Source organism: Myotis davidii, unplaced genomic scaffold (genome assembly GCF_000327345.1).
Source record: "Myotis davidii unplaced genomic scaffold, ASM32734v1 scaffold249, whole genome shotgun sequence".
Classification (NCBI taxonomy): Eukaryota; Metazoa; Chordata; class Mammalia; order Chiroptera; family Vespertilionidae; genus Myotis; species Myotis davidii.
The window spans coordinates 5,061,362-5,077,789 of record NW_006300367.1 but is presented as its reverse complement, the minus strand read 5'-3'; the positions used below and the strand labels follow the sequence as shown (position 1 = coordinate 5,077,789).

Sequence of the window (16,428 nt, the reverse complement as noted above, 5' to 3'; positions counted from 1 at the left end):
TCTTTCCCTCCGTCTTGTGAAGACACAGAGAGAAGGCTGCCATCTGCAAGCTACCCTCCTTGGAACCAACCATCAGGCACCCTGCCCACAGCTCGCCGGCTCCAGAACTGAGTACATCTCTGCTGTCAGTCACCCAGTGCAGTCTTTTAGGGCAGCCCACGCCGGCTACTGCACCAAACACCCTGCAATGTCCACCACAAAGATGGGTGTCAGCTCACTGTAGCAACTCTGCCTTACACAAAGGAAAAACACCTCTGCACTGCTCTAGGAAACCTACAACAGTAAGACAATAGCAGCAGCAGCAGCAAATTCTAACACGGGTTAGCATCCATTAAGCTTTTACTAAGTGCCGAACCCTTTCACCTAAGTGACTGTGGCCCCGCAGAACAACTCTGCACAGGGTCCTCTCAGGCCAAATAGTCCGTACGTGGGACAAGGCAATGTCCTCCCCAAGTCTGCCTCCTCGGGACCAATGGCAGCCCCGTCCCTGCTGCCTCTGCACGCTGAGCTCTAGGAGAGGCGAAGCCGCTCTGCGCTGATCCCAGGGAGAGCTGAGTGGGTCCAGGGCAGGCTGCCTTCTCAGCTCTATGCAATGTGGCCTTGCAGCTCAAAATTAAGCTTTTTCAGTGGGAGGAGCACATTTCTTTCTTGACTTATATAGGTGGATGATTGCCCTTTCCTTCTGCATGACTACCCTGTGCCCATAAGATGGATATGGGGCCACCTCATGCTTAAAAGGATCCCCTATCCATGGAGCCCTGGCAGGACCAACATGACACCCCAGGAAAGGCGGGAACAGCAGGCAGCTGACGTGACTGGGTGGAAGCCTGTGGGGGGAGGGCTCTTTCACTGGCTAGAATCAAGACACCGCCCTGCAGGATGGAGCCAGGAGGCTGCTGCCTGTTATGTACACTATAAAGCTCCTGACACAGTCCCTGGAGAGGCTTCACAAAACCTACATAAACCACCCTGTGTATTTACATTTGCCTGGGAAGAGGGCCCGCAGATCTGAATAGACTCTCAAAAGACCCTGAGACTCAAGAGTCAAGAATCACAAATCCCAGCGAGAGAGCCTGTATTCCTCACCTGTGATCTAGGGCTCACCAGGACCCAAGACAAAACGGGGTTAGGAACAAAGGCCTAGCCATGCAGGTGTGTACCTTCTGCGTGTATCTCCCATAACTGTGCAGAAGCGGGTGATTGGTCAGAATCCAGAATCCCAGAAATCACTATCAGAAGATGCAAACACACACACCTCCTCCTACCTATTACTATGAAACAACTGCTATTCATTTTTTTCTTGCACATACACAGTTACTGTCTTCCTTCAAAGGGTACACCAATGACACAGGTAGACAGATTATCTCAGGGAAAGATGTACAGAGGATCCTTTCCCCTCCCCCCACCCAAACCCCAATTAACTCACATACCAACACATACACACATTCATTCATTCGTTCGTTCGTTCTCTCTCTTGCATGATGCACGCACAAATAATCAAGATTGTCCAAATTTACTTTCCCGATAATTTAAATCATAATTCTTCAATATAAAGTTATTTATTGCAGCAATCTTTAATACTATTAAACATTTCAAACAAACTTTTTCCTATTGAAATTTGTCTTGGTTTTTAAACATTGCAAAAATAATAAGAAACTGTTTAAAATTTTACCTTCTAACTGCAACAGACTTGGAGGTACAGTTGCTTGTTATCACAGGTATTAGCCTAGGGATGTGTGTGTGCTGAGAAGAACAAAAAAACGAACACTTGAAAATATAAAAACAAAACTAGGACAACCACTTCCTTACTAACCTACCGAAAGTACATATATATTCAGATTACAATTTCACTGATTTAAAAAGGACAAAAGGGTATCATTGAGATTGCCAAAGGCCATAACAACATTTACAGAGCTAAAACCGACATGAGATGTAAATGTCTAAAATTAAAACAACTAGTTGAAATAAAATCTAAATTGTCTGAGCAACAGAGGTCCGATTGAGTTCAAAAGAGGTCAGCAGACCAATTTATTTTGATATTGTTTTAATATGGCAATGCCCAAAAACGGCTTTCGGTTTAATATTAAGCAGGCAGTGCAAATAGTAAGCACTAAAAGTAATACAAAGTAAGTAACCACAATAATCAGAATATTCTGGGTAGACTTTGGTTAACCTCAAGCCTCAGCGGCAAGGGCTGCCTCTGGGAAAAGGGACTTGAGAGTGGGGAGCGGTGATATGGAGAACTTTCATTTTAAGCTGTTGTGAACAACTGAATTTTACTGAAAACTTGTATATAAATTACTTAAATAATTACTTAAATGTAAATGAACGTTTAGAAAGCTGAACTAAAGAGAATATTTTGTTTCTCTGCTATCTACTATTAAGTAAATAACAATTACAGGTGAGTAACAAAACCACAAATACCTGGAGTGGAGCAACCAGGCATTAGGAAGGAAGGAAAGGGAGCGTAATGTGGAGATGTGAATAACAGTAGAAACTCAGAAGCAGATGGGGATGCTCCAATATTTACAAGCAATGATGAGTCCACGATCAACACCTCAGTGACTATACACCGCATCCATAATTCACGTGATGGAATGTGAAAGGCTCATGTGCTATAATTAAGTGGGGCAAAAGGCCAATACTTACCCGAATGATTAACCTAACAGCTACAACACCAGAAGTGGCCATAATTTTGGCACTGTTTGGAATTAAATTAAAGATAGTTGGCATAATGGCTTCAGCTCCATGGTCAAACTTATTCCCCAGAACTGATGACAGATGCCTAAAATAAGAAATGAATACTGGACTGTAGTTCTATTTCTTGCAAACAGAGAAGCATATAAAACTCTTAACATTTTAGAACCTTCATTTAAAGTTATTTAGAAATTAAGGACAAGGGTTTCAAATCTTTCCAATGTACATGTAGAGGACTTGGCAAATAGCCAGTAGCCCATTGCTCCTTTTAAAAAAAAGTAAATCATTTCCAACAAATTAGAATTCAAATAGCGAAAGACAAATTTATCATACACTAATAAAACATAAACAGGGAAAAGCTGCCTCACTCTTTCTCTTTCACCCTTTTTATTTTCAACATAAAATATTCATGCTTCAACATCTGACTGCAGCCAAAGCTGTTAAACAGCCGCAATGCCATCTGATGTCACTGCTCCTCTGATATTCTGACATACTTCCTAACACAGAAGCTGCAGCTCCAAACATTGGTCCAGATTCAGTTTAAGTAGGATAAACATTTACTAGACTACATTGCATGTCTTTAATTTTATAGCTAGAGTACTCTTCTAGAAACAATAAAAAATTCTGATAAGCATGCTATCTCGTGTCAGCAGAATCAATGAAAAAGCTGAGAAACAAGTTTATAAATTTCATTTTTCAGTATTATTAGTAACAACTGCTTCAGAGCTAAGTCACGGAATAAAGTTTAAAATCTGTCATACTTTACATAATTGGGTGAGAAGTATTGTAAAAGTATTAGCAGCAGTGTAACTGGAATGGGTCTTGGACACTAGACGGGAGTAACATTAGCAAGACCCATCGGACAGAGCCATGAACTGCCCAAAGTCTGTGCCTAGGATGTTATGACGTGAGAATCTGGAGCTTTGCAGTCCTTACCCCAACGTGATACAAGCCTCCCGCACTACCTGAGACCGCAGATCCTTAGCAGATAGTTTAAAGGCTCCATCCAAAAGTCTCAAATGTTGAAAGAAGTTATCATATTCAGCAGCACCAGCCAAAAGTAAAGATCTAATCTTTTTTAGCTAATGGGATAGAGAAAATTAGGAGATATACAAAACTGTTCCTAAAACAGAACATACGGGATAACAGAAGCCAACAAATATGAGAGATCAATGTCAATCTTAAATGATATAGAAATAGTTTTCCAAAAAGAACTAAGCCAATTAAATGTTAGCTAATATATGGAACAAATCTACATAGTAAAAATAAGAACAATTTTTAAAATGTAGTATCTATGATAAATACAATTCTACAAAATGCATTTTAAATTGAAAACACCTTAGTGTATACATTCTACCCTAATGACAAAATCACCAGAGCCTGCATTTTAGCTTGTAAAAGGCTCTTCCTTCCTAAGCTTACCTTCCCCCACACCCACTCCAACTGCCATTTATTTAATAAATCAAAGGAAGTAGCAATCCTACAGTCTCTTTTAGTATCCTCCATTGTATCATTACTAAAAGCTGGTCTGAATTTGAAAGGGAATACAATAGCTTTCTTACCACCCCTCTTTTTGCCAGCCAACCACTGTAAAAACAGCTTTCTCAGATCAGATACACCGTCCCTTTAACGTTCAGCTACTTGCTTTCATTAATCTACTTTTAAAAACAGACAGACAGGACTTTCTAGCATGCAATGTGGAGGAAGGACGAGAGGATCACACTAAATGCCACTGAAAAGCAGCTTCGCTGTCTTTACCAGGTGAAAGTGGAAGGCATCACCAGACATTCCACAATTAGGTCTTTGTTAAAAATATAGGATCTGCATAAAGGTGTAAGTTTGCATGCTTTAAAAATAGATGTGAGGTACTCTACCAAAAGGTAAAATGTTAATGCAGTCATTTTTATTTAAAATATTTACTCCTTAAAATTCATTAGAGCTGTATCCCAATTTCAAAATAAAGAGTTTAGAAGATATAAATAACTCTAGTGAAAATGTAATCACATAAAATCACTGGCTTACAGCATTTACTCTTTGCTCCCAATCATGCTTGTCATCAGATAATATTTCCCTAATCTTGTTTATGGATTCCTCGAGGTCTCGACTGGAATAAATCTGTAAGCAAAATTAATTTACAATAAGCATAAGATAATGTACAGAATAAAAAAGATTATTTCTTAATTACATGAAGTAAAGAGCATTTAGTAAAATAAATCATTTCATTTTCCAGAAGAGCCTATAAGATAACATCTGGACAGATTTGTCCTAGAGTGAGCTTCATCCCTCTTGTGAGCATGTACCCACTAGATCTGGTGCCCATATATGGGTAACCCAGCCTCAAATACACCTTTATGGTAAACTTAACAGATGGCTCGCCATTTAAAAAGAACACGACCTGCTGGGAACGGTCAGTGGTGCACAAGTCCTTTAGGATTCCCAGTAGCACATATAGCAGGGCATTACACAATCCGTTTCACATCCATCACTTTCAAATCTACTTTTTCATTTACTCCCACATCTGATAAGACAGGTAGGAGAATCATCAACCAGGAATGAGACATGCTGGGAAGATCAAGGACTTAAAGATGAAACTTAGCCTAAGATGCCTGTTATCTTATTTACACACATATGGAAACCAAACAGTAGTTAACAAGCAATTCATCTATATATATAAAAGCCTAAACGACCAAGGACAGAACAGTCGGTGGATCAGCCGCTATGATGTGCGCTGACCACCAGGAGGCAGACGCTCAACACAGGACTGCCCGCTGTTGGTCAGTGCCTTCTCACAGCAGGAGCACCACTCAGCTGACCGATGGGTGCCAGATGCCAGGCTCATGGCTGACAAGCGCAGCTGCAGCGGCACAAACTTCTCCTGCCTCCACAGCTGTGCTACCCGAGCAGCAGTGGCGCAGCGGGGCAAGGATGAGTGGGAGTGGTGTGGCGTGGCGCCCGCCCAGGCTCGGGCTCCTCCCCGGCTGTCTGCTGCTTTGCACACTACTACATCCCTCGGGGGATGTCGGACTGCCGGCTTCTGCCCTATTCGGCCTGGCCTGGCCTGCGGGGGTTGGGCCAAAACCGGCAGTCCAATATCCTCCAAAGTGTCCCGTATTGCGAGAAGGCACAGGCCAGGCTGAGGGGCCCCGCCAGTGCACAAATCCATGCACTGGGCCTCTAGTATAGACATAAAATGCTATAGGAATCCAGAGCATTGGATAGCCAATGTAGGCTAAGAAAAGTATTGCTACCTCCGGTCATTGATAAAAAAAACACTGTGACATTCAAAGCAGATAAAATGTATGACTTTACCCCAACTTTCATCAATACCTTTGCTTCATCTGTTAGGTACTTAAGTGAAGCATCAAGATGGCATAAATAAACTTTTATCAAACCATTCTTCATAGCTTCTCAGACACCAAAACCCTTCAAATTTACAAATTTTTCTAAGAAAAATCCCTAAAGAAGCATGCTTCTTTGTTCCTTTGTATAATCTAATCATTCCCTTCCCCCCTCTTTTATGTGCCCTGACCCACCAACCTGCTACTAGAGGAAGCAACTTACTTCTGGTTCTTACTGTAAGAACATCCTGGGCCTTGACTTTTGCTCATTTCAGCTATAAAAGGTCCAACACTTTCTAGTCTGCAACCTCAGATCTCCTGTAGTCTTGATACTTAAAATTACTTACCGAGTAAGGAATTTCCCATACCACATATTTGAAAAGTGAAATTTGAAGAGTAAGCCTCTCCTTGCTTTTAATCAAACTCAAACATCCTCACTCACCTGCACTGCAGGTACGTCGTCAAAGGCTTTAATAAAATCCTCTTCATCAACAGCGCCAGCTCCTTCTTTTGGAGCTATAAAAAATTTATTTTAAAATATAAATTAAGTGCATTGGAAGAATCTGAATACAATAAACATTATAGTTTGGTAGATTTGTTATCATTTCTTTAAAGCTTAATAAAAATATCAAGTGTTGTGATTCCACAATATTTTACTGATTTTTTAAAAAATATGTTTTTATTGATTTTAGAGGGGAAGGAAGAGGGAGAGATAGAAACATCAATAATGAGAATCTTTGATCGGCTGCCTCCTACACACACTCTCTTGGGGATCGAGCCTGCAACCTCGCATGTGCCCTGATTGGGAATCAAACTGTGACCTCCTGGTTCATGGGTCAATACACAACCAATTAAAATAAATTCTAACGCATTTAACAGTTTCATTTCAACTTTGCATTAGCCTTAAAACATTTTCATTTCCTTTGAACTCATGATAATTGTCAATTTTTCATTCATACATCAGTAGTAAGTTCCCCTATAAAATTGTTGTAAGATGCTTTGTATACTTAAAAGTTAATTGCTGTCATTTAGGAGCACGTTTTTTCTTTTTGCTATTATGAACGCCACACATAAAATCTTATGACATCTTACAGTTGCTGTTTTTCATACTAAAGATTTCAGAACTGGTGTCTGCAGTCATCCTTGTAACCCTCATTGATTCACATTGGTCCCTGTGAGTGCTTCTCTAGAGCTTCTTACCAGACATCTCTCTGGTGATTGGTGTCCTGCTGGAATCCGCACAGAAAAGGGCTTTATGGACAACTCCTGGCAGCAGTACATGCATGCCAACCCCCGATGAACACTCACTCACACTGCATTTACAGGCCAACTATGGACAGGTGACAGTCACGCACTGAGCTGGGGTGCTCTGTGCCTGTTCTAGCACTAGGACTGGATCCCACTGAGCAGACAGGTCCTGAGTGCCTCCTCTGCGTAAGGCACTGCCCCACGTACCCACGAAGGGAAGAGGACTCCAAGACCTAAGGAATCTGACAAGAAGGAGCCAACAAGGAACTTCATGGCCATGATGCTAGGCAAAATGGGGAAGAGATGAGGTCAGGGCCGAAGGGGAGACAGGGCTGGTGTCTCTGCTAGTTTACACAGCTGAGACTTTTGGAAGGAACGTCTGGGTGAAGAGTGGGAAGGAAATGAAGTGGTCTGATCATGCAGAACTTTCTGAAACCTTATTTGTAGAATTGACACCACTCAAGAATAGATCAAGAAAAAGGAGTCGAAGGCTGTATGGCCATAAGAGGAGTGAAGTACTGATACATGCTACAACGCAGATGACCCTCAAAAACATGCTCAGTGAAAGAAGCCAGAGCAGAGATCTCATTTCTCCAAAAAGCCAGCATAGGTAAAGTCTCGGGAACAAAATGCAGACTGTGGTGGCCAGGGGCTGGGAGGAAGGGGAGCAATGGGTAAAGAGTGTGGGGCTTTCTTTTGGGGTGAGGAAACTGTGTTGGAACTAGAAGTGGTAGGTGCACAATACTGTGAATGTACTAACTGCCAATGAATTGTGACCTTTAAAATGGTTAATTTTATGCTATGTGAATTTAAGCTCAGTAACAAAAATAAAAATTTTTAAATGCACTCCCCTAAAAAAGTTAGAGGTTCACGCTCTCCAAGCAGACAGGGCTGCTGGCAGTGGCCCTGCAGTGCACGCGCAGCTCCGGTCCAGACTCCGGCACTCCAGGGCCAGTTCGGAGAGCAGCCAAGACAGGTAGGACGCGGCAGGCGGGTGCTAACCCGGCTCCAGCTTTAACTCAGCACATCAGCAAGCTCAAAAGCCCAATGCTAACAGGAGCACCGTCTAAAACCAGTGGCCACATAATATTTTAGAAGTAAAAAGTAGGAAATTTGCATATAAATGCACAATGTGACATCAAAATGAAAGTAGACAATAAGGACTCAAACTGTCCAAATTCGGGGGTGGGAGGAGGGATTTAGGGAGGAAATCTTTGTAAATCAATTTTCAAGCCTCAAGGAACTAATCCCTCCTATTTACTTAATTTAATATCTATACTAATCTCACAAGGAATAATGCTACCTGGAGAAACAAAATACATTTTAAAGACAGAAGATACAATCTGACTTCTGGATAGTCTGTCTTGATAAATAAAAACTGGCTAAAAAGGCCCCATTTCAGACACCGCTAGATCCCAACAATCAACAAATGCTCTTCCTCTATCTCTTAGCTCCGCTTCCCTGGGTGTGGGCTTCATGCTCCTACAGCCGCGGTTCTCAACCTGTGGGTCGCGACCCCTTTCACAAGGATCGCCTAAGACCACCGGAAAACACATATATATGTTCAATTTGTAACAATGAAAATACATCCTGCATATCAGATATTTACATTACGATTCATAACAGTAGCAAGATTATAATTATGAAGTAGCAACGAAAATAATTTTATGGTTGGGGGTCACCACAACATGAGGAACTATATTAAAGGGTCGCGGTATTAGGAAGGTTGAGAATCACTGTCCTACAGGCTCTGCTTACCAAAAGGTGGCAACACGGCATCTCAAATTTACATCCCTCCAACTCCTCACCACCGACAGCACAGAAGCTAAAGAACGGCAGCAGAAACATATTGCAAGCGAGACTGCTTCACTTCTGAAGGACCCAGAGGCAAGTACCACGCACGTCTGGTCTCAAAAGCTTGCACAGCTTACCCCACAACGCCCCCCAGGGCTGGAATTACCTGAAGACTTAGACCCGAGAGTGGATGATCCAAACCGCCGGGTGGTCCCCATTCCAGCGTTTCTCCGCGAGCTTGGTGGAGCTTTGGATGATGTAGAACTGGCAGAGGAAGGTCTGTTACCATCCACAGAATCTTCATCATCAAAATTTTTATCTGAAGAGTGAGCACAGAAATCACTGTTTTTTTGTTGTGTTTTTTAAGAACTTTTTTGCCTGAACTTCAAACATCTAGCCTTAGAGGTGAATAGCTTGCCTCCTCTTTTGGAATCTGAGTGCCTGTCCAGGGTCTGTCCAGGCCTCAGGTAAGTCCAGAATGCAGCCCACCATCCAGTTCACTCTCACTAATCTGGGACCCTCTCCGCCCATTTGGAAAATAGACAACACATAAAGAAGAAAGCAATCTCTCGTAAGGCCACCACCTAGAAACATTTAGCATGTTTTTGACCGTTCGGTCAATGCAGTTTTAGATAACAGCTGGCATCCCCTGCCGGCACGGCTCAGGGGTTGAGTGTTGACCTATGAACCAGGAGGTCACGGCTGGATTCCCAGTCAGGGCACATGCCCAAGTTGTGGGCTCGATCCCCAGCGTGGGACGTGCAGGAAGCAGTCAATTGATTCTCTCTCATCACTGATGTTTCTATCTCTCTCTCCCTCTTCCTTCTTCTCTGAAATCAATAAAAATATACTTTTTTTAAAAAGCATTGAACAGACTGTCAAACCTCAGAGGGAAGGGGTGGCAGATAAGAGATCAACCAAAGGAACTGTATGTATGTCTATAAGCATAAGCAATGGACACAGACAGTAGGGGGAAGAGGGTATGTGCTGGGAGGGCGGGGGTGGCTGGAGAGGGGTCAATGGAGGGGAAAGGAGACATATGTAATACTTTCAACAATAAAGAATTTAAATTTAAAAAAAAAAAAGAAAAGAAAAAAAAAAGAATTTAAATTTAAAAAAACATAAAAATAAAAGCATATAATCCCACTACGGAACCTTTCTCAAAGAACAAAATTAATGCATGTATAAACATAATTAAATAGCTCAAATATTACAAGAAAATAAAATGAGAATAGCTTCTCTCCCACTCCACTACTAGTTTCCAGACTTTTGTTTTTAACTTTCTATTTTGGAATAGCGCTCGAGTGACAGAGCAGTTGTGAAGACAGCACAGAGTTCCCATTTACCCCACGCACAGTCTCCCTACTATTAACATCTAATATTAGCAGTGCGCTTTTGATACGTTATTATTAACTAAAATCCATCGTTTATTCAGAGTTCCTTCCTTTTCTCCTACTGTCCTTTATCTGTTCCAGATCCCACTAAGGATACCAAGCGACACGCAGTCATCACACCTCCCTAGGCTCCTCCAGGTTGTGAGTCCTCAGACTTCCCTGACAGCTTCCAGGAGTAACCCTGACGGGTAGGAGCGTTCACAGATATCCTTCAATCTGCAAATATTTACCTGATTTTTCCTTCACGGTTAGATCGAGTTTATGGGTTTGGGGAAGGAAAACTACAAGATAAAATGCCACTCACATCTCATCTCATCACATCACATCACATCACATCACATCACATCACATCTCATCACATCACATCAACAGAACAGGCCATCAACTAGCCTCCTGACATGGGCCTTGGTCCCCTACGGGAGTGTGTGTCCGGCTGGCCGCACTGCCCTCTGGAGAAGCCGCTGTGCTCATGACACACAGCGTGGGAGTCATGCTCTCCTCTCCTAGGCTGGAGAGCTACAAAGCTGACCGGGAGTAACTCCGCGTGGGAGAGTTGTCTGTCTCCCTTGCTTACTGGTATGGACTCACCACTACTGAGTTTATACTTTGGGTAATAAGCCAATACTACTTTGTTTTATTGCTCAACTTGTTCCGGCTCTGACCACTGAGAATCTTTCAGTCGAGGCCTGTGTCCCTCGGACACCCCATGACTGCCTTTTGTTCTGTCTTGCTTGAGCAGGTCCTTACTTTCTGGCATCAAGAGGTACCAGACTCACTGGGTATGTTCCCTGCTCCAGCTCTAAAATCAGTCATTTCCCCATGAAGTCCCGTTGCTGTCGGAAACCTGGATCTGGGCTTATTACACACGATTCTGCTTTTGTTTTTCTTCAGAGAGCTTTCCATATCTAAACAAAAACATCAATTTATATCGCTTTAAACACCCAGCCCAACTTGTCACCTCCCATTAGACCGTGTGAAGGTGCCACAGTGGATGGTGTCCTGTATTCATGGGCCAGGTCTTATGCCAGGCTAGCTACATGCACCCTCTCATTTACCCCTCACAGTGGTGCAGGAATTACTATCCCCAACTTGTGTGGGAGAAAAGCAAAGCTGAGAGACAAGCTATCAGAGCAGGTCACACACCACTCCTGCAGCCGCAGTGTGAGGGATTCTATCTACGCTGCCCTGAAGTCACTTGCCCACTTATATCCACCCTCTAAGCACAAAAGCCACTTACAAGTACTGGTGACATTTTTGGATGATTTACACCAGTCTGCACCAAACTGAGAACTGTAAGGACAAACCTGTAATTAATCTTAGAGTTAAATTTAGTTCACTTTAAGGACTATCCTTTATTCCAAAATATATCTTTCTTATTTTTTATTGGTGTTAATAGTCCTTGTTTTATGAAAGAACAAGAGATAGGTGGGATTTTGTTTTGTTATTGTTGTTGTTATATTGTCGGCCTGCGGACTCCAGGGGCCTGGGGTTGATTTCGGCCAAGGGCATGTACCTTGGTTGGGGGCACATCCCCAGTAGGGGGTGTGCTGGAGGCAGCTGATAGATGCTTCTCTCTCATCAATGTTTCTAACTCTCTATCCCTCTCCCTTCCTCCTGTAAAAATCAGTAAGATATCTTTAAAAAAAAAAAATTCAGCTCCGAAGAAAATGGCCTACAACAAAAACCTCCGTTTCTGAGAAAGCACACAGGGCCCCTGTTCATCTGCCCTGCAGCATTACACCAAACGGATTTTGAAAACAAACTCGCCAGGTTTATAATACACTTTCCTCTCCCAGACTGCCTCCCCGGGAGCCCCTATCAACTGGCAAACAACTGATTAGGAAAACCACACTTCAAAGTGTCTAAAACTTGGTTATAGAGTACTAGTGCCTGTTTAATAATACAGTAGGGCCTTGACTTACAAGTTTAATTCGTTCCATGACGGAGCTCGTAACTCAAATTACTCGTATGTCAAATCAAAAAGTGAACGAGTGCCCTCAGTGGACAGAGCATCGGCCTGCGGACTTTGAGAAAGCACACAGGGCCCCTGTTCATCTGCCCTGCAGCATTACACCAAACGGATTTTGAAAACAAACTCGCCAGGTTTATAATACACTTTCCTCTCCCAGACTGCCTCCCCGGGAGCCCCTATCAACTGGCAAACAACTGATTAGGAAAACCACACTTCAAAGTGTCTAAAACTTGGTTATAGAGTACTAGTGCCTGTTTAATAATACAGTAGGGCCTTGACTTATGAGTTTAATTCGTTCCATGACGGAGCTCGTAACTCAAATTACTCATATGTCAAATCAAAAAGTGAACGAGTGCCCTCAGTGGACAGAGCATCGGCCTGCGGACTTGAGGGTCCCATGTTCGATTCCAGTCAAGGGCATGTACCTTGGTTGCGGGCACATCCCCAGTGGGGAGTGTACAGGAGGCGGCTGATCGATGATGCTCTCTCATCGATGTTTCTACCTCTCTATCCCTCTCCCTTCCTCCTTGTAAAAAATCAATAAAATATATTTTAAAAAAGTGAACGAGTGAGACACGTGATGCTGGGCTGATGTTGTGGCGTTCGCTGTGACATTTGCTGCGCCAACTAGCGGTGGGGTATCTGAAGCTGGTTCGTAACCCGAACTTTAGCTCGCAACTCAAAGCAAAAAAATGTATCTGGAAAAACACGTTAGTCGGGACACTCGTAAGTCAAGGCCCCACTGTATCTCTTTGAATGCTTTCAATTCTTAATTACTCCCCAAGGCAGCGACTGAAAATGGTGCAACGTCAGAAACAAAGACGCGCTTTATCCCAGCAGCAGACAGGAAGCACTGAGCTTGCCCACGGGTTTTGCTGAAAGGACTAAGACCTGAAAGGACTAAGACGACAAGGTCCCTGGCCCGCTCTCTGTCCAGCACCAGCACAAACAGAGAAAACCTGAAGCCTTCTGTGCCCACGTTTAAAAGCTGCCCTGCCTACTCCTCAGGGGCTGCTGTGCGGATCATAAAACAAAGACAAACAAAAGGCACTCAGGAAAGTGCTCTGAAGATACTAAAATACTCTCCACTCAATTGTGGCAGAATTGTTGGTATTGTATTCTGCAGACTGCTAATGGTCTTTGTTAATCATGGCTTCATAGAGGAAAATTCAAATATGCCACAACCACAAAAATCAGCTTTTAAACCTTGTTTCCTACTACATTTGCAGCCACTTAAGGTAAAAGTTACCAATGCTTCTAAGCTTGCATTTCAAGGACACAATTTGAAGGAATTACCAAATGAAAAAGTCTTCGTTTTAAATTCAGATCTACAGGCTCTCTCCATGGCTTTTAATACATTAGTTGACTTCCATAATTATTTTGCCCTGTCGTTTAAAAAATAATAACAAATACAACAACTTAAGATAAATGCTATAAGCAACACACTGTCAAATTGTCAAGTGAAGGGCTCTGAAAGAGGCCACTCCAGACAGGAGTGATTTAACCCTCCAGCCAGGTGTTGATTTCCCACAGCAGCTCAACCTGAATACAGAATAATGTCATGAGGGAGGAAATGAAAAGAAATACCATCATTCTATGCTTTAAATCCCCAGTGTGAAAACACAACTAATAAGCAGAAATGCTTATCTTCCAATATGACCACTTTCTGCAAACTGAACCAAATTTAGTATAAGGAGATAAATACACACCTTCACAATCCCCTACAAAATAAACACAGCAAATTTACTCAGCACAGTACCTATATAGTGGCAGAGTCTGTTATTACATCTTGTTTCCGTTGCAGGGTATGGCAATATCCTTCAGAGACAACAAATTCAAAGCCTGCCAGGAAGGCCACCCAGAGGGAAGCAAGACAGCGGAACAGGTGTCCCCATCACACCAAGCCCACTCTCCTTCAAACGCAAACCTGTGCGCAGGGAGTCCCTGTGAAGACTGAAGACTACTCAACAAGGTTTTCTGAAAACAACACTTCTCTAGTAGTTTTTCGGTTCCACTTTTGCATTTTTAAAATGCAAGTCTTTGAAAGGGAAGGGACAATTGTATAAACTGATTCTCAAGAAGAAAGGCAGCACCCGTCACTGCGGTAATTCCCTGTGTCTCCCTCTTCCCACAGCTAAAGTCCTGGCATTTCTAGCCGCTAGATTCCTCTCAGGACAGCTTATTCCTACTGACAGATGTATTGCAATTGTAACGTAACTCCACATACCGTGAGTACAAGAGCAGAAAGAAATTAGAAGTACATGGAACCCAGAGGCTGAGGAAAACTCAGCAATCTGGTTTTACTGTATCTACTTCCTCTCTGGTCCTCAAAGGTTAACGTGAACGTATCTGTAGGTTTCACAGTTTTCCCTGCCTAAATGCAAATGTGCATGGCAATTATTTTCCTAAGTTTCAGCCACAATATTTAAAAACTTAAACATTTACATATTGTATTTATTTCCCAAACAGCAAAATTTCAGAATGTATTAGAAGAGCCTACCTTTCCCAGTAGTCATGTTTGTCAGGGATCTTGGTACCAATACAAACAGTGCTCTGAAAGCTGTATCTACCCACAGCAACTTGCATCAGCAGCTCCCACCCACGGCCTTCTGCAGTGTGATCTGCACGCGGACAACTGCACCCTATTCCAAAATAAAAGCTGGACTATATATAACAGTGGTTTTTTAAAGGGGGGAGGGGAGAAGGGGTTGGGGGGGAGGTGAACCTTTTCCATCTGGCTTTACTCATGTAAGGCAGCCTTCTTTAAAACTAGTTTTTTTAAAAATTTAACGAACTATCTGACTTTTCCTCTTGAAAACAGAGAAGAACATTACAAACATAAACCTTAAATGAGAACAATGTCAAAAAGCAATCTTACTTCCACACAGAAGAGAAAGCAAACTGTCAGCTGTAGCTTAGGCTGGTCTCAGAAACTGTCACCTCCCGGCCGCTTCAGGTGGTCTTCCGAGCACAGCACACTGGCCAGCTTTCCACCAGCTTATCCCTGAGCCTGACCACGGCAACACTTTCCTAAGACACTGACCAGAATCCCACACCTTGGGACATGCAGAGTCCAACAGACAAGCATGGGAGGGCCTGGGAACCATTAGCAGCATTGTTTTTAAATATATGTTTTTATTTCAGAGAGGAAGGGAGGGAGAGAGACAGAAACATCAATGATGAGAGTCACCGATCAGCTGCCTCCTGCTCACCCCTTACTGGGGATCGAGCCCGCAACCTGGGCATGTGCCCTGGGCCTGAACCCAACCTGGGACCCTTCAGTCCGCAGGTCAATGCTTTATCCACTAACCCAAACTGGCTGGCATCAGCATTGTTTTAAAGACTATGCAAAATAATGAATGCTTAGCTTTTTAATAAAACAACAGGCAATAAATTCACTTTTAAGTGAATGCTCTTGTGGGTGAAAAAGGGGCCACATACTAAACATGACAAGCTCAGGGGAGGCCTGCATGACAGCCTTACAAACTCAGAGACCACGAGTAGCCATATGGGATGGTCTGGAATTCAAACTTCCTAATGAAAAGCAAGTCATGGTGAGTAGTCCTATCCTAGGCTAGCATCTTCCTTGACAAAGGTCAATCTTTACCTTAACTGAGCCTGTCAACTGTCTTTTTGCAGCTAAGATAACATACCTTTGGAATGCCTGAGAAATCCCTTTTCCAGACTCCTCAGAGCACAATCTCCCACCAAAGCATCAGACCACGGAACCCTCATTGTTATCTTGTTCCCCCAATACCATCTCTATGTGCTATACTGTTAACTGTTAACTATCCTATACCCATCAATGCAAAAGAAGTGTCTCTCTTTATTTCACTTTATATCTAATCCCCACTTTCCTTTCTCCCGCCCCCCTAATCTACCACCAATGAAGATCGTGTCTTTCTCTTTGATTCTGATGTATAAAATAAGGTACATTCTCTGGAGCATTTTCTCATTCTGTTGAGATTTTGCTCCCCAGCAATTG

At 42.8% G+C, this 16,428-nt stretch overlaps 1 protein-coding gene across 15 annotated transcripts in view; it reads right to left on the bottom strand.

Annotated features, from left to right (window-relative positions):
* The window catches only part of LOC102768505 (CLIP-associating protein 1), a 138,951-nt gene extending 123,950 nt beyond the window's left edge, over positions 1–15,001 (bottom strand). For 5 of the 15 annotated variants that reach the window (XM_015572490.1, XM_015572493.1, XM_015572495.1 and 2 more), the window contains exons 1-7: positions 14,944–15,000; positions 9,244–9,396; positions 6,478–6,551; positions 4,720–4,812; positions 3,634–3,779; positions 2,650–2,785; positions 1,673–1,743 (exon numbers count right to left, since the gene is read on the bottom strand). In XM_015572490.1, the coding sequence (XP_015427976.1) occupies positions 1,673–1,743; positions 2,650–2,785; positions 3,634–3,779; positions 4,720–4,812; positions 6,478–6,551; positions 9,244–9,396; positions 14,944–14,959 (689 nt within the window). In that variant the 5' untranslated portion in view covers positions 14,960–15,000. Of the gene's footprint in view, positions 1–1,672; positions 1,744–2,649; positions 2,786–3,633; positions 3,780–4,719; positions 4,813–6,477; positions 6,552–9,243; positions 9,397–14,943 lie in introns of all 15 variants that reach the window. The other 10 variants (XM_015572500.1, XM_015572499.1, XM_015572497.1 and 7 more) reach the window with 5 other exon arrangements.
* Between the last annotated feature and the right edge of the window lie 1,427 nt (positions 15,002–16,428).